This window comes from Haematobia irritans, chromosome 5 (genome assembly GCF_050003625.1).
Source record: "Haematobia irritans isolate KBUSLIRL chromosome 5, ASM5000362v1, whole genome shotgun sequence".
In the NCBI taxonomy this organism is placed as follows: Eukaryota; Metazoa; Arthropoda; class Insecta; order Diptera; family Muscidae; genus Haematobia; species Haematobia irritans.
Genome location: NC_134401.1, coordinates 148824939 through 148843785, shown reverse-complemented (window position 1 = coordinate 148843785; position 18847 = coordinate 148824939). Strand labels below are relative to the sequence as shown.

The window sequence follows — 18847 nt, the reverse complement described above, 5'->3', positions numbered from 1 at the left end:
TTTAGATATAGCTCCTATATATATGTTTTTCTGATTTCGACAAAAATGGTCAAAATACCAACATTTTCCTTGTTAAATCGTCACTGCTTAGTCGAAAAGTTGTAAAAATGGCTCTAATTTTCCTAAACTTCTAATACATATATATCGAGCGATAAATCATAAATAAACTTTTTCGAAGTTTCCTTAAAATTGCTTCAGATTTAAATGTTTCCCATATTTATACCCTTCACCACTACTGTGGTACAGGGTATAATAAGTTTGTGCATTTGTGTGTAACGCCAAGAAGGAAAAGTCTGAGACCCATCGTTTAGTATACCGATATATATATTTTTCACCGATCTGGTCATAATTGGCGTGTATATCAACCGATCTTCCTCAAATTCCGTACATCCGAATATTTTATGAGTCTCGAAAAACTTGCAAAATATCAGCCAAATCGGTTCAGATTTAGATATAGCTCCCATATATATAGCTTTCGCCCGATTTACACTCATTTGCCCACAGAGGCCAATTTTTTGCTCCGATTTAGTTGAAATTTTGCACAGGGAGTATAATTAGCATTGTAGCTATGCGTGCCAAATTTGGTTGAAATCGGTTCAGATTAGGATATATCTGCCATATATAGCTTTCGCCCGATTTACACTCATATGACCACAGAGACCAATTTTTAACTCCGATTTAGTTGAAATTTTGCACAGGGAGTAGAATTAGCATTGTAGCTATGCGTGCAAAATTTGGTTGAAATCGGTTCAGATTTAGATATATCTCCCAATATAGCTTTCGCCCGATTTACACTCATATGACCACAGGGGCCAATTGTTTGCTCCGATTTAGTTGAAATTTTGCGCAGGGAGTAGAATTAGCATTGTAGCTATGCGTGCAAAATTTGGTTGAAATCGGTTCAGATTTAGATACATCTCCCATATATAGCTTTCGCCCGATTTACACTCATATGACCGTAGAGGCCAATTTTTAACTCCGATTTAGTTGAAATTTTGCATAGGGAGTAGAATTAGCATTGGAACTATGCATGCCAAATTTGGTTGAAATCGGTTCAGGTTTAGATATAGCTCCCATATATATGTTTTTCTGATTTCGACAAAAATGGTCAAAATACCAACATTTTCCTTGTAAAATCGCCACTGCTTAGTCGAAAAGTTGTAAAAATGACTCTAATTTTCCTAAACTTGTAATACATATATATCGAGCGATAAATCATAAATAAACTTTTTCGAAGTTTCCTTAAAATTGCTTCAGATTTAAATGTTTCCCATATTTTTTTTACTAACATTGTGTTCCACCCTAGTGCATTAGCCGAATTAAATTTTGAGTCTATAGATTTTGTAGAAGTCTATCAAATTGGGATGTGATATGGTATCGAAAATTTAGATCTACAAATCTATATATATATATATATATATATATATATATATATATATATATATATATATATATATATATATATATATATATATATATATATATATATATATATATATATATATATATATATATATATATATATATATATATATATATATATATATATATATATATATATATATATATATATATATATATATATATATATATATATATATATATATATATATATATATATATATATATATATATATATATATATATATATATATATATATATATATATATATATATATATATATATATATATATATATATATATATATATATATATATATATATATATATATATATATATATATATATATATATATATATATATATATATATATATATATATATATATATATATATATTTTTTTTTTTTTTTTTTTTTTTTTTTTTAATAATTTTTATATATAATTTTTTTTTGGGCAGTGTACATTATGTCAAATTACCTCTCTAAATTAAAGTCATTGTATTATTTTTTTTTTGAGTAATAATAATAATAAAATAACTTCATTAAAAATTGTTCATCTCAAATGTGTCTTAAAAGGATTTTTCAAAAATATTTTGGTAAAAAGAAAAAATCTTCACATCGTTTCCTAGAGCCACTCATCAGGGATTCATTTAGTATTGCAAGTTGTTTGGTTATGAACAAAAGCAATTCCACGCCAATTTCGAATCGTATTCCTTACGAACCAAAAATCATTATCATCGGAGCCGGTGCAGCTGGTCTAGCATGTGCCACAAAACTTTTCGAATTCGGTTACAATGATCTATTGATATTGGAGGCTGAGAATCGTATTGGTGGTCGTATTCATACTCAGAGATTTGGTGATAATGTTATCGATCTGGGAGCTCAATGGGTTCATGGTGAAGTCAATAATATTGTCTACGAAATGGTTAAGAATCATGGATGTTTAGAGACATCAGGAGAAATCTATAAAACCTATGAATGTATACGTTCCAATGGCGAGGTGGTGCCTGACGACACAATCGATCTTTTGAAGGATATTTTGATTGACATTTATGAAAATTGTGCCCATGAAACTGTCAATTATGAAGGTTCTTTTGGTGATTATCTAAGTGCACGTTTCCAACAGGCTATGGATTTAGCTGCGATGCAAAATCTGGACCACAATGTGGCACAAGAATTTTTTGAAAATTTCAAAAAGATTCAAAGCTCCGAGACATCGTCGCGTATGGATCAGGTTTCGGCCAAAGGTTTTCATGAATATTGGCAATGTCCCGGAGAGTATCTTCTCAATTGGAAAGACAAAGGATATGTGACATTTTTACATTTACTCATGGGCTCCAATGATGAGAAAATCTTTGGCATGCTTGAGGAACATATTCTATTCAATTGCCATGTCGACTATATACAATGGGATCGCGTTGACCACAAGGTCATTGTGAGTTGCAATAAGGGCATGCAAGAATATGAAGCAGATCATGTGGTGCTAACCATTCCCTTGGGTGTATTAAAGGAAAATGTGGAGACCATGTTCCATCCCCAATTGCCATTGCAAAAGAAACAAGCCATTGTGGGTTTGGGTTATGGTAGTGTTGGTAAAATTTTCCTAGAATTTCCGGCGTCATTTTGGCCTCCCAATTGGTATGGCTTCACCTTACTTTGGATGCAAGAAGATCTCAAGGAATTACAACAAACCTCCTTGGAATGGGTTGAAGAGATCTACGGTTTCTATTGTGTCAACTATCAGCCCAGGGTTCTGTTAGCTTGGCTAGTGGGTCCATGGGTTGCAAAAGTTGAACAAATGCCTTTGGACCAAGTAAAGTTGGGTTGTATGTATCTGCTGAAACGTTTCCTTCGCAAATGGCAAATTCCCGATCCACTAAATATTCAAGTAAGCCAATGGCAAAGCAATCCAAATTTTTTAGGAGCCTACTCATTTCGTTCGATGTTGAGTGAGGAACTGAAAGTCTCAGCTTTGAAATTATCCGAACCTTTGAGCGTGCTTATACCCGGCGATTTACGTCATAGCTGTTCAACAGTATCCCATTTGAGTGACGTCAGTAGTTTCAATTCCGACAAGGTCTCTGATATATGTCCCCTGAATTTTAAACCAATTTTATTATTTGCTGGTGAGGCCACAAGTATGCATCATTACTCCACTGTACATGGAGCTGTGGAATCCGGACATCGTGAAGCGAATCGTTTGATTTATTATTATAGTGAGAATTGAGATAAACCAATTAGGTTTTTTATTATAAAATAAATAAAACAAATGGGATGTTTTTCCATAAAGAAGGGCAGAAGTAGAAATATTTTATACTGTTTAGGAAAGACGCGAGGGTGGTCTGAAAAGTATTGTCTGATGCAAAAGTGTCGTGTAGTATATTCCATAAAAACCCTCAACAATGTGTTTATCGAGTTTCATCGATGACTGACAGAGGATCCTCAAAAATCAAATTTTTTATATGAAAAAATTAAATTGACCATATCTCCTTAAATATGCGTCCTACAGCGAAAAAATCAAGTATTTTATATGGAAATTTTTTTTTGGGCATATCTCCTTAAATATGCGTTCTAGAGCAAAAAGAAGGTAAATTCATGACCACCCTCAGAAAAATACAAAATTTCGATGAAAGTCCTAAACAAATCCAAATTTGTATATCTACTGCCCTGGAGCGAAAACGAGGTTAATTCGTGACCACCTCGAAAAAATCAAAATTTCGATGTAAATCCTAAAAAATATTTTTTTTATTAATATTCTTTTTAAGAAAAATGTAATTAATCCTATCTCCTTAAATATGTATCCTAGAACGAAATTTGTGCCCACCCCGGAAAATTCAAAATTTCGATGAAAGTCCTCAAAAACTCAAATTTTTTTAATGAAAAACTTAAATTGGCCATATCTCCTTAAATATGCGTCCTAGAGCGAAAAGAAGGTAAATTCGTGACCAACCCCAAAAAATCAAAATTTTGATGAAAATCCTCAAAAAATCAAATATTTTATATGAAAAATATGCGTCTTAGAGCGAAAAGAAGGTAAATTTATGACTTCTCAAAAAAAAAATATGAAAATCTTCAAAAAATATTTTTTATATCTCCTTAAATATGCGTTCTAACTTGTGACCACCCCCAAAAAATCAAAATTTTTTAAAAGTACCAAAAAATCAAATTTGCGTACTAGACCCAAAAGGGGGTAAATTCGTGACCACCCCCAAAAAATCTAAATTTGGATGAAAATTTTCATGAAAATCCTTAAAAAATCATTTTTTATATGAAAAACTTAAATTGGCCATATCTCCTTAAATATGCGCCCTAGAGCCAAAAGGAGGTTAATTCGTGACCATCCCCCAAAAATCAAAATTTTGATGAAAAACCTCAAATAATCAAATTTTTTATATGAAAAACTTAAATTGGCCTATCTCCTTAAATATGCGTCCTAGAGCCAAAAGGAGGTTAATTCGTGACCACCCCCTAAAAATCAAAATCTTGATGAAAATCCTCAAAAAATCGAATTTTTTATATGAAAAACTTAAATTGGCCATATCTCCTTAAATATGCGTCCTAGAGCCAAAAGGAGGTTAATTCGTGACCACCCCCTAAAAATCAAAATCTTGATGAAAATCCTCAAAAAATCGAATTTTTTATATGAAAAACTTAAATTGGCCATATCTCCTTAAATATGCGTCCTAGAGCCAAAAGGAGGTTAATTCGTGACCACACCCAAAAAATCAAAATTTTGATGAAAATCCTCAAAAAATCAAATTTTTTATATGAAAAACTTAAATTGGTCATATCTCCTTAAATATGCGTCCCAGAGCGAAAAGGAGGTTTATTCGTGACCACCTCCCAAAAATCAAAATTTTGATGAAAATCCTAAAAAAATCAAATTTTTTGTATGAAAAACTTAAATTGGCCATATCTCCTTAAATATGCGTCCTAGAACGAAAAGGAGGTTAATTTGTGCCCACCTCGAAAAATTCAAAATTTCGATGAAAGTCTTCAAAAAAATCCAACTTTTTATATCTCCTGCTCTAGAGCGAAAATGAGGTTAATTCGTGATCACCTCGAAGAAATCAAAATTTCGATTAAAATCCTCAAAAAATCAAAATTTTGATGAAAAACTTCAAAAACTCAATTTTTTTATATCAAAAACTTGTTTTGGCCATATCTCCTTAAATATGTGTCCTAGAGCGAAAAGGAAGTTAATTCGTGACCACACCCAAAAAATCAAAATTTTGATGAAAATCCTCAAAAAATCTATTTTTTTTATATGAAAAACGTAAATTGGCCATATCTCCTCAAATATGCGTTCTAGAGCGAAAAGGAGGTTAAGTCGTGACCACCCCCAAAAAATCAAAATTTTTAGGAAAATCCTCAAAATCAATTTTTTTAATGAAAAACTTAAATTGGAAAGAAGGTTAATTCGTGACCACCTTGAAAAAATCAAAATTTTGATGAAAATCCGCAAAAAATAAAATTTTTAATATGAAAAATTTATATTGGCCATATCTCCTTAAATATGCGTCCGAGGGCGAAAGGGATGTTAACTTGTGACCACCCCCAAAAAATCAAAATTTTAATAAAAGTACCAAAAAATTAAGTTTTTTATATGAAAAACTCAAATTGACCATATCTCCTTAAATATGCGTACTAGACCCAAAAGGGGGTAAATTCGTGATGAAAGTTTTCATGAAAATCCTTAAAAAAATATATCTTTAAATATGCGTTATAGAGCGAAAAGGATGTAAATTCGTGGCCACTCCCAGAAAATCAAAATTTTGATGAAAATCCTCAAAAAAACAACATTTTTATATGAAAAACTTAAATTGGCAATAGCTCCTTAAATATGCGTCCTACAAAGAAAAGGAGGTTAATTCGCAACCATTCCGAAAAATCAAAATTTTGATGAAAATTCTCAAAAAATCAATTTTTTATATGAAAAACTTAAATTGGCCATATTTCCTGAAATATGCATCCCAGAGCGAAAAGGAGGTCTATTCGTAACCACCAAAAAATCAATATATCGATTTAAATCCTTCAACTATTTAGTTTTTAATGAAAAAAATTAACTCCATTTCATCGGCAGCACTCATTGATAAGAGACAAGTTCACCACTTGGGGTAGAAATTTTTATAATTGATTTCTTCAGTTTATCTGCATAATAATTGACTTTATTTATACATTACTTAGTTTCTACTTTAATACACTTAACTATCAATAATTTCTATTCTTTAACAATTTGTGGTTTAAAATCTAACTGGGAAGCACGTTTGAAGGATTCAGCATAGAGGTCGAGCCTTTGGGTCATACGGAATGTCCAGAAGTCTTTGATTTGTCGGCATAGATTCAAATCGAGTTCAGTAACCAATAAACCATCTTTGTCACGAGAAAGACCCTGAACGAAAGAAAACAATGAAAATACGTATTAAAAAAATGAAATCTCTAATAACTCTAATAACCTTAACCTACCGGTGTTCTACTGCCATCGGGTCCTGCCACATAACTAGACCCATAGAATGGTCCAAATACTTTATGTGCTGCCTTGCCATCACCCGATGTATATTCATTGGGGAATTCCTCATTACCCACACGATTAATGGCCACTGTGAAATAACTATTGGCTATGGCAGCATTTCTAGCCTCAATCGACCACAAAGGTTCACTTAAAGCACCCACTGTGGCCGAAGGATTGAAAACTATTTCAGCTCCATTCAAACCAAACATCATCCAATTTTGTGGATGATGACGTCCATAGCATATGTTAATGGCAATTTTACCAAATTCTGTTTCGAATACCGGATGTCCCGTGTTGCCTTCCAAATAATAGGTGGACTCATTGAAATCACCAACACGTGGTATATGATTTTTACGATGTTTACCCATATAACGACCACGATTCGATATAACTACTGCCGTATTCCAAATGATTTCTCCATGTTCCATATCACGCTCCAATATGGAAGAAATGATTACCATATTATAGGTTTTGGCTAATTCTTGTAACATTTTGGTAGTGGGACCATGTTCGGCCTCTTCGGCAAAATCACACCAGGGGAATTTTTCGCGGGTACAAAAAGCAAAGGGCATAGCTGAAAAAAAATATATTTTTCGTATTTTTGAGAATTGTTCTTTATAAAAAAACTATCGAAATTTCTTACTCCAAGCTTCCTGCATACACACAATATTAACACCAGCAGCTGCTGCTGCCTTTATCATGGTGGTGATTTTCTTCCAGATGGCTTCTCGTTGTTTTTCCAATGGAGCATCTGTGGGTAGGACAATAGAATTTTGTATGGCTCCGATTTTGACAAGGCGTGGCTTACGCATTTGCTCTTGTTTGGCTGTAATGCGATATCCTTTTATTTCAAAACCATTTTCGGTGGCAATCTGTTTGGCTTCCTCAGGAAGTTCAAGAACATTGCTGTAGATGAAATAAGGAAACAATTGTAAAAAAATATAGCAAATTAATTTTGTACCAGTAATATATGTGAATGTGGCAAGCCGAAGTCAGTGACCACAGGAACTAATTCTATGATTCTTGAATCCGATTAAGGATATCGTGTAAAAGGTAAGCCACTATCCCAACCCCATATATTAAAATGGTCAAAATTTAAAGTCAATTTAACAGAAATTGTAGATCGAACGTCTCTGAAGGAACAAAGGAAAACTTTTTTCATCAATGACTCCGATCCGAAGTCCGATTCCATGTTCATCTGAATAAATATGGGCCTCTTGTGTAAGGCAGCACTTGCAACAAAGTTTTGATTGCCTAAGAACTCAAATAAATCGCCAGAAATTCCATGTGCCAGGTTCTAACTACATGTTTTTAATTATTGAAGCGCTACATTTTTTAATTTTTATACCCACCACCATAGAATGGTGATGGCGGTATAATAAGTTTGTCATTTCGTTTGTAACACATCGGAATATCGATTTCCGACTATATAATAATGGAGATATCATTCTGCAATTTGGCACAGATTCGTTTTTTGTTTGCAGGCAGGTCAAGTTCGATGATGTGCTATATCGATCCAGGTTTTGATATAGCCCCACATAAACCGTACCCCCCGATTTGGGGTCTTGAGCTTCTAGAAACCGTATTTTCTATCCGATTTACCTAAAATTGGATATCTAGAAGTATTTGAGGACCACAAATAGGTCTGCCGAAAATGGTGCCTATCGGTCCATATTTTGGTGTAGCCCCATATAGACTGATCTCCCGATTTTACTTCTTGGGCTTCTAGATACTGTATTTTCTATCCGATTTGCCTGAGATTGGAATTCAAGAAGTATTTTAGACCCACAAATAAATGTATCGAAAATTGTGTCTATCGGTACATGTTTTGCTATAGCCCCCATATAGACCGATCTCCCGATTTAACTTTACTTAGTTAGAAACCGTATTTTCAATCCGATTTGCTTGAAATTTGAAATCTAGAGGTATTTTAGAACCACAAATAGTTGTGCCGAAAATGGTGAGCATCGATCCATGTTTTGGTATAGCCCCCATATATACCGATCTCCCGAGTTTACTTCTTGGGCTTCTAGAAACCGTATTTCCAATCCGATTTGCCTGAAATTTAAAATCTAGAGGTATGTTAGGACCATGGCGAAAATGGTGAATATTGGTCAATGTTTTGGTATAGTCCCCATATAGACCAATCTCCCGAGTTTACTTCTTGGGCTTCTAGAATCCGTAGTTTTTACCCAATTTGCCTGAAATTGGAAATCTAGAGGTATTTAAGGACCATAAGGATGAAAATGGTGATTATCGGACCATGTTTTGATATAGTCCCCATATAAACCGATCTCCCGATTTTATTTCTTGGCCATATTTCCTCAAAATTTTGATGAAAAGCCTCACAAAATCAATTTTCTTTATATGAAAAACTTAAATTGACCATATCTCCTTAAATATGCGTCCTACAGCAAAAATAAGGTAAATTCGTGACCACCCTCAAAAAATTAAAATTTTTATGAAAATCCTCACAAAATCAAAAATTTTATATGAAAAACTTAAATTGGCCATAACTCCCTAAATATGCCTTCTAGATCGAAAAGGAGGTAAATACGTGACCATCCCCAAAAAAATAAATTTTTATGAAAATTCTCACAAAATCAATTTTTTTTATGAAAAACTTAAATTGACCATAACTCCCTAAATATGCGTCCTAGAGCGAAAAGCAGGTAAATATGTGACCATCCCCAAAAAATCAAAAATTTGATGAAAATTCTCAAAAAATCAAAATTTTTATATGAAAAACTTAAATTTGCCATATCTAATTAAAGGTAAATTCGAAAAGGATGTAATTTAGTGACCACCCACAAAAAATCTTAATTTTGATGAAAATCTCCACAAAATCAAATTTTTCTATATGAAAAACTTAAATTGGCCATATCTCCTTAAATATGCGCTCAGAACGAAAAGGAGGTTAATTCGTGACCACCCCCAAAAAATCAAAATTTTGATGAAAATCCTCAAAAAATTAATTTTGTTATATTAAAAACTTAAATTGGCCATATCTCCTTAAATATGCGTTCTATAGCGAAAAGGAGGTAAATTCGTGATCACTCCCAAAAATCAAAATTTTGATGAAAATCCGTAAAAACTCAAATGTTTTATATGGATTTTTTGGCAATATCTCCTTAAATATGCGTCCTAGGGCGATAACCTAGATAAAAACCATAGTTTTTATCCAGGTTTGCCTGAAATATGAAATCTAGAGGTTTTTTTAGGGCCATAAATAGGTGTTCCGAATGTATTGTGTATCGGTAGAGATTTAATTCCTTGGGCTTATATAAACCGTAGTTGTTACCAAATTTGCCTGAAATTTTAATGGATTTAGTTTTTATCGGTCCATTTGGTAAGGCCTCCATATAGACCGATGTCACTTCTATATAGAGTACAGAAGGTGCAGAGTTCATAAAAATTGCATGAAACTAAAAGCAAAATTTCCAGATTTTATTTTTTTTAATTACTTGAATAATGGGGGTAAAAATCTACAGATTTTGGATTTCAAATCAAGACGTTAGTTCATCATTTTCTTGCACACCTACACGAGATGTTTGTGATTCCTCCAAAACTCAAACAAAAATGGTTGTTATAAATCCAGAATCTGATCTAGTCTTCATATGTAGAACCTTTAAATTTATCTTCGGGAAGCGTACTGGTTGAACTGGACAGCTTAGGAGAATATCTGCCATCAAAGCCCCCCCCATGAAATTCTATATATTCTCAACCCGCTACAACTAAGAGTTTTCTAGTCTTCATATGTAAAATCTTTAAATTTATCTTCGAGAAGTGTACTAGTTGAATTGCTCTGTTTGGGAGAATATCTGTCATCAAATCCCCTTGACATTTCAAAGGAAACTATAATATTTGATTCATGGTGGTGGGTATTTAAGATTCGACCCAGCTGAACTTATTGTTGTATATACTTGTTTTATTTCATTGTTCAAAAACAAAATATATCAAAAAAATTTTTTTTTGGATTTGTTCGAATTGGCTAATTTTGCCATGATTTATGGCCTTCAAGCGGACAACAAAGTTATTACACGCTACACGAAAGCGGCTGTGCGGAAATTTGGCCCATTACCGACGAGGAGTTGTCTTGAAGTGATCAACACTTTGGTATTTTTAGTATCAAAACTTTCCAAAATGCCAGAGGCGCTAAAGTCCAAGTGCGGCAGAAATAAAATAAGCGAGACAAGGCGGTGATAAAAAGAGTGTATAACGGCGATATATAACATGCAAACCTGTCTCTGCTCTCACTTGTCTAAACAGAAAAAAAAAATCACAAAAAATTTTCCAATTAAAATTTTAATTGAGTTTTAAAAAATATTCAATTAAAAATTTAATTGATTCAACAATTTTTTTAATTGAAACAAAAATCAATCACAACAATTAATACTACCAATTAATTTTTTTAATTGACTTTCAATTAGTTTTTTAATTGACTTTCAATTATTTTTTAATTGATACTATCATTTCTGTGATTGAAGACATTTCAATTAAAAAATTAATTGGATCAATTAATTTTGTGATTTAATCAGAAACATTTTTTTTGCGTATATGTCTGTGAATTTTTTCAGCTGCTCTTTTAAATGTTATTTTTTCCGTGTACATTGTAAAACATTAAGAGTACGCTCTCACGCTCTCTTTTATACATAAACGAAAAGATTCTCTGCTCGCCTATACAAACAGAGATTTTATTCAAGCTAAATATCATGGACCCCTACATTATATCTTTCTCTATCGTGCTCTTTGCCTTACATTTGTTTTGTTTTGTTTCCATTTCGTTTACAAACAAATCGTAAAATTAAATGTGTAATGAAAAAGCTATATACTCTTGTTGCTATTTTTCACACAAACTAATATTTAAAAGATACTTTGTATTTCAATTACACACAGACACACATTGGCCACAGTTTTCTCTAGATTCTCTTGTCACTTTATTCTCTTCGATAGATGTGTACCAATATTTAGAAGAAAGGAAAACTAAACACAGAAACGTAATAAAATTCCATTTGTTTTGATAGAATTTCATTAAGAAAAAATCCAGAATGTACGAATAGTAAACCATGCGTCGCAAAGTTGTCACGATGCCATCTGATTATATACGACTACATACCTATAAAGATAGGGGAATGATTATGGCATTTTTTTTGGCGATTAAAATTATTTAAATAAATGCCACCCAACAATATATATTTGTATATTCAAATTATTTGTTCCCTTTTTTTTGTATATGCTCATAAAAAACAACAACAACACCAAATTAAATAAACAACAAGTGTTTATTTGTGTTTATTATGTTGAGGGTATATGTGTATGTATACGCGTTTATATAAACTAGAAGAGATAATTGTTGTAGATATGAATTATTGCTACTATGGTAATTAGCTAAGTAAGCTGCTTAAATTGTTGCAAATTAGAATTACTTAAGAAAAACCATTGTATGGAGTGAATGCAAATTTTTTGAAATAATTATGTTAACAACATTTTTTGTCATGATAAGGTTAAAACCCATTTCAATAGGCGTTTAATTTGTTTAATAAATATTTAATTCGCAAAAAAAAATCAGAAAAGAAAAAATATAAAATAGGGAATTTTAAAATGCCGCATAATTGTATTCTAAATTTTCTCCATCTCGATTATTGTAGAAAAAATTCTCAATCTTAATCGTTAAAAATGAGTATAATTTAAATTTTTTAAGATCAAATGTACTTATCTCAATTTTTTTTTTATTTTAAATTTGTTGATATAAAGATTTTAATGTTAAGATTTTAATTTTAATGTTAATTTTTAATAAATGAACAAAAATTTAATTGATATCGTAAAATTGTATACATATATTTATATCATGAAATATTATACACTCAAAAAAGTGAATCAATCCATTAGGAAAGATAGGTAAATTTTAGAGAACTTTTTTTGTTATAAATATTTACTAAACTATATTATAAACGTAGATCACAATCACAAAAGTAAGTAAATATTTCTCAACAAATTCAAGGAATCTTTTTTAGACAGAACATAATTTATTTTATTCATTTGTTAAAGAAAATTTCGTAATTTGAAGGCAATAATTGGAGCTCATAAGAACCCAGCAAAAAAATAGAATTTGGTCCACAAACATTTCTTTTTTCACTTCCGATGCAGTCCTTTTGGACAAGTCTTAGCAAGTACGGAATTACCCCGTTTTAAGTGAAAATTAAAGTTTTGCACAATTAAATTTCGCAAAAAGAATAGAAAATCAATAAAAAAGTAAAAAACAATAATATACAGCAGTAAGTTCGGTCGGGCCGAATCTTAAATACCCACCACCATGAATCAAATATTATAGTTTCCTTTGAAATGTCAGGGGGATTTGATGACAGATATTCTCCCAAATAGAGCAATTCAACTAGTACACTTCTCGAAGATAAATTTAAAGATTTTACCTATGAAGACTATATCAGATTCTGAATTAATAAGAACCATTTTTGATTGAGTTTTAGAGGAATCATTAACATCTCTTGTAAGTGTGCAAGAAAATGATGAAATAACGCCTTGATTTGAAATATAGATCTAAAGGATGATAGGTCAAAATTTGTTCAATATAAACTTGACGTATTTCTTTCAATTTTGCATTTAAAAAACCTGAACACCCCTCATTTCGAAGGTGTGTGTGAATGTTTCTCCTATTTTGATTTTGGAATTCACTCTTCAGTTGTCAAAATGCCGTCCAAGCAAAATTTTGCTCGCGCATCGCAGAAATCCGAGCTACTCGCACGCAAAGCTGGCAAAATCGCTAAAAGTTGCCAAATCAACCGTTACAAATGTAATTAAAGGGTTTGGGGAACGTTTGTCGACAGCCAGGAAGTCTGGATCGGGGGGAAATTGACACCCGGAAGCCGCCGAGACGACAAAGAGAGTTGCCGGTAGTTTCAAGCGAAACCCTAACCTCTCTCTCCGAGATGCCGCAAATAAGCTGGGTGTATCGTCTGCAACCGTGTATCGAGCCGGACTATCGACTTACAAGAAGGTAGTGACTACAAATCGCGATGATAAACAAAATACGACGGCCAAAGCGCGAACCCGGAGGCTGTACACGACAATGCTGACGAAGTTTGACTGCGTGGTAATGGACGACGAAACCTACGTCAAAGCCGACTACAAGCAGCTTCCGGGACAGAAGTTTTATACGGCAAAAGGAAGGGGAAAGGTAGCAGATATTTTCAAGTACATAAAACTGTCAAAGTTCGCAAAGAAATATCTGGTTTGGCAAGCCATCTGTACCTGTGGCTTGAAAAGCAGCATTTTCATAGCTTCCGGGACTGTCAACCAAGAATAAATAATAAAATTCTGCTGCCTTTCCTGAAGAAACACGGTTGTTCCGTACTGTTTTGGCCGGATTTGTCATCTTGCCATTACGGTAAAAAGGCCATGGAGTGGTACGCCGCCAACAACGTGCAGGTGGTTTTCAAGGACAAGAACCCTCCCAACACGCCAATCAATTGATAAATACTGGGCTATTCTCAAGCGGAACCTAAAGAAGACCAAAAAAACTGCTAAGGACGAGCAGCAGTTCAAGGAAAACTGGCTTTCTGCGGCAAAGAAGGTGGCTGTACAAAATCTGATGGCAGGTGTCAATTGCCGGGCCTCACATTCGGATTTGGAAAAGCGAAAGCCTAACTGAATATTTTTCCTGAATTTTATACTCATTGAACTTGAAAAAGAAATTTAATTTGATTTTTTAAATAAACGATTTCACCGATTTACACGCGTTTTCCCTTGACCAAATTTTGACCGTATCACCCTTTAATTTTCACCCCAATTATTTAAATGATTACGAGAAGTAAAATGTGGAAATTTTCAGTTTCAAGCAATTTTCATGATCAGTGCGCCTACTATACCCTCAAGACGTGAAATCTGTCTATATGTAGGCCTTACCAAATGGACCAATAAAAACTAAATCCGAAACACGTTTTAATGAGTCTAAAATTCCAGTATATTTACAATTTCAAGCAAATCGGATATAAACTACGCTTTCTAGGAGTCACATCGGGAGATCTCACCATTTTCGGTACATGTATTTGTGGTCCTACAATACATCTAGATTTCCAATTTTAGGCGCACCTCTTTATGGTCCTAAGATAACTATAGATTTTAAATTTTATGCAAATTGGATAAAAACTACGGTTTCTATAAGCCCAAGAAGTAAAATCGGGAGATCGGACCATATGGGGGCCAGAGAATGAAGCCGACCCATTTTTGTCGGCGGCGGCTGATACTAAATTTTTCCCTCCGGCGGCGGCGGCTTGACGGCTAAGCCGATAAAAAATTGTCTATTCGGCGGCGCAAAATTATCTATTATAAAATCAATTTGAAGTTTTCCGAATTGTAATGAGATTAGTTGTACAACCAATCGTACAATCAAATTTACATTTCATTAAAATTTTTTGAGCTAAATTTTTGTAAAACTATTATAGCAACTTGATACGAATTGATTGAAGGTGGAAAGTTCAAAATTTTGGCAAAAACTATAACAAATATTATTAATTTTTTTGATATAAATCAATGTTTTAGATTAATTGGCGGCTAAATTTGAGTCGAGATGAGTCGACATATTCGGCGGCGGCGTCGACTGCTAAAAACGGGTCGGCGACGGCTAAAATCGGCGGCGCGACTCGGCGGCTTCATTCTCTGATGGGGGCTATACCAAAACATGGACCGATACTCACCATTTTTGGCATACCACTTTATGGTCCTAAAATAATTTTAGACTTCAAATTTTATGCAAATTGGATATAAACTACGGTTTCTATAAGCCCAATAAGTAAAATCTAGAGTTCGGTCTATATGGGGGCTATACCAAAACATGGACCGATACTCACCATTTTTGACACACCTCTTTATAGTCTTAAATACCTCTAGATTTCGAATTTCAGGCAAATTGGATAAAATCTACGGTTTCTAGAAGCCCAAGAAGTAAAATCGGGAGATCGGTGTATATGGGGGCTATACCAAACCATGGACCGATACTCACCATTTTTGGCATACCACTTTATGGTCCTAAAATAATTTTAGATTTCCAATTTCAGGCAAATTGGATAAAGTCTACGGTTTCTAAAAGCCCAAGAAGTAAAATCGGGAGATCGGTCTATATGGGGGCTATATCAAAACATGGACCGATACTCACCATTTTTGGCACACCTCTTTATGGTCCTAAAGGACATCTAGATTTCAAATTTCAGGTGAATTGGATAAAAACTACGGTTTTTATAAGCCCAAGACCCCAAATCGGTAGGTCGGTTTATATGGGGACTATATCAAAAGCTGGACCGATATAGTCCATCTTCGAACTTGACCTGCCTGCAGACAAAAGACGAGTTTGTGCAAAATTTCAGCACGATTGCTTCATTATTGAAGACTGTAGGTTAGGTGGCAGCCCGATGTATCAGGCTCACTTAGACTATTCAGTCCATTGTGATACCACATTGGTGAACTTTTCTCTTATCACTGAGTGCTGCCCGATTCCATGTTAAGCTCAATGACAAGGGACCTGCTTTTTATAGTCGACTGTAGCGTGATTACAACAGACAGACAGCTAGACAGACGGACATGGTTATATCGTCTTAGAATTTCTTCCTGATCAAGAATATATATACTTTATATAGCCGGAAATCGATATTTCGATGTGTTACAAACGGAATGACAAACTTATTATACCCCCGTCACCATTCTATGGTGGTGGGTATAAAAATACCGATAAAAACCCAGCAAAAAAAGCGTCGCCAAAAAAGCAATGAAAATGTTTTTTTGGATCCGGAAGTGGTGCAAAATTGACGCAGAAGCGATGAATTTAACATGGGCTTGTCATAGGACGGAAGTCCTCCATTTCAACAGCCGTTGGACTGAATTTGCATCACTTCTTTAGGTGTGATCCGAATTCAATGTTTTGGATGTAAATTAAAAAATTCCGTGATACTTTGTCAAATAAATAATTTTTATAATTTTTTATAATTTTTAATGGATTCTAATGTTTGTCTGAAACGTTTGACCTCAAATATTTTCAAAAATTCACAATTTTTTCAGATTGGATTTAGAATTTTTTCAACAAAATTTAAAGGATTTGTACATTTTTATGAATTCTTACTCTGCTTTTAACCTATTTGAAGCAAAAAAAGTTAAAATTACCCGTTAAAAGTATGAAAAAAGCATGTTATAAAAAATTGAATGAAAAAAACTTTCTGGGTAGTTAAAATAAAGAGCATCACTGGGAGTGCATCCACTGGAAGTGCTTTTAAATTTGTGCCTTTGGAAGAACTTCCAAATTTTTTTGCTGGGAAATAAAATGTGAAATTGGAAAAAAATTCATTTTTTAGTTTTTTAAATTTCTTCATCCAAATGAACTTCCAAGGTATAATTTCTAAAGCAATGCAAAGGATCCAAAAATTTAGTACTTCCGTCCTATGACAAGCTCATGTAAAATTCATTGGAGATGATCCAAGTTTGCACTACTTCCGGATCACAAATTGGCGATCCAAACTACTTTTTTGGAAGTTCTTTTTTTGTTGGGAAGTTCAAGATGGGTATCAGTTGTGGTAAATTTTAAGAAATTAAGATATGTTTTGTGGTAAACACGAATTTAGAAAATTTGGTTCATTTGACTAACGTACATAAAAAAATTATTAAAGTCAAGAAAACTTTCTCAAATTGGACACATTTTTACTAAAAACCGAATAAATTCCATGAACTAAAATATAAAATATTAAGATATGTTTTATGGAAAACACGAATTTAGAAAATACATCATTTGTGTATATTTTTTTCATTACTTTGCTTCATTTGACTAACGTACACAAAAAAAAATACTAAAGTCAAGAAAACTTTCTCAAATTGAACACATTTTTACTAAGACATAATAAATTCCATGAAATCAAATATAGTTAAATTGGCATTAGTGTCCTGCAGAGTTCCTTGTTTTTTGAGTGTATTGACCAGGTGCCATGTGTTGGGCTTTAACCATATACCAGAGCCAATTTTTTCTCCATTTTGGAAAATTAAAAAAAAATATTGCAAACCTAAACAAAGAATTTACATTAGTTTTCGTAAGCAATTTGAATATATTTTTTGATGTGATTTCGTAAATACTATTGACAGAAGTGCTATTTATAAATGTTGGCGTATTTGTAAAGATATTTAGCAAGCTTTTGCTGGTATATGCATTTTCATATCCAATAGAAATATGGAAATGAAATTTTTTATTTGTTTATATATTTCAAGTGATAGATTTTTTGTTAAATTAAAAAATCAAAACAAAAACAAAGAAGATCAAAACAAATTTAAATAAATTACCTATCTCTAAATTGTAATAATGACAAACTATAATTTTGCTTATGTTATATATATGTCTGTATACACTTACTCATCTGATCTCCCATAAAGTATACGTTTCACTTCTTTCAATTCATCCGCCGGTATGTGTTTTTCCAGACATTCTTCTAAACTTTTAAAATTTATACTAGACATCTTGAGTTTTGTGTTTTTTTTACTTGATTTCCTTTAAACTATCACAATTCACTAACACTTCACTGGTATATATGTATGTGTTTGTATCTTCGTATTACAATTACACCGATCCGATTCTACAATGCTGTTGCAGAAACAGTTGCGAGCAGAACGTCTTAATCGTTTGCTAACTAAACTACAAATGATTTGTTTGAGTGAATTGTGTTCGATTGTGACCTCCCATTGTCAATGAATTTGACAACGACTCAGATCAGTAAACAGTGTTTCTCAAATGTTTTAGTGGATTTCTGTATCACTCTTAGAGAAAGTGAGATAAGATAAGAGAGTAAAAGAGTGGTAGTTGCAACAGGTGTTAGCGATTAAAGAAAATGCGATATGTTAGGTAGATATGTTACAGGTAGAAAAATGTCAGGTAAAATGTGAAATATCTA

The 18847-nt window shown here is 32.9% G+C and overlaps 2 protein-coding genes across 2 annotated transcripts; one reads left to right on the top strand and one right to left on the bottom strand.

The window, feature by feature from the left end:
* The first annotated feature begins 1908 nt into the window (after window positions 1-1908).
* On the top strand, window positions 1909-3694 carry LOC142238625 (spermine oxidase-like). Its single transcript, XM_075310313.1, has one exon. It carries the CDS (start codon window positions 1965-1967, stop codon window positions 3627-3629), a length of 1665 nt encoding a protein of 554 aa, XP_075166428.1. The 5' UTR covers window positions 1909-1964; the 3' UTR covers window positions 3630-3694.
* A 2854-nt stretch (window positions 3695-6548) lies between these two features.
* On the bottom strand, window positions 6549-18581 carry pyd3 (beta-ureidopropionase pyd3). The gene is made up of 4 exons (XM_075310913.1): window positions 18313-18581; window positions 7558-7820; window positions 6869-7488; window positions 6549-6794 (listed from the first exon to the last, which is right to left on the bottom strand). Exons 1-4 carry the CDS (start codon window positions 18414-18416, stop codon window positions 6624-6626), a joined length of 1158 nt encoding a protein of 385 aa, XP_075167028.1. The 5' UTR covers window positions 18417-18581; the 3' UTR covers window positions 6549-6623.
* Window positions 18582-18847: the final 266 nt, after the last annotated feature.

Excerpts from the sequence above, each read along its gene's own strand:
- LOC142238625 (XM_075310313.1), top strand. The coding sequence starts at position 1,965 with ATGTGTCTTAAAAGGATTTTTCAAAAATATTTTGGTAAAAAGAAAAAA.
- pyd3 (XM_075310913.1), bottom strand. The coding sequence starts at position 18,416 with ATGTCTAGTATAAATTTTAAAAGTTTAGAAGAATGTCTGGAAAAACAC. Across the intron at positions 7,821-18,312 it reads CTTTATGGGAGATCAGATGA|CAATGTTCTTGAACTTCCTG; the intron begins GTAAGTGTATAC and ends TTTCATCTACAG. Across the intron at positions 7,489-7,557 it reads GTGTATGCAGGAAGCTTGGA|CTATGCCCTTTGCTTTTTGT; the intron begins GTAAGAAATTTC and ends ATTTTTTTTCAG.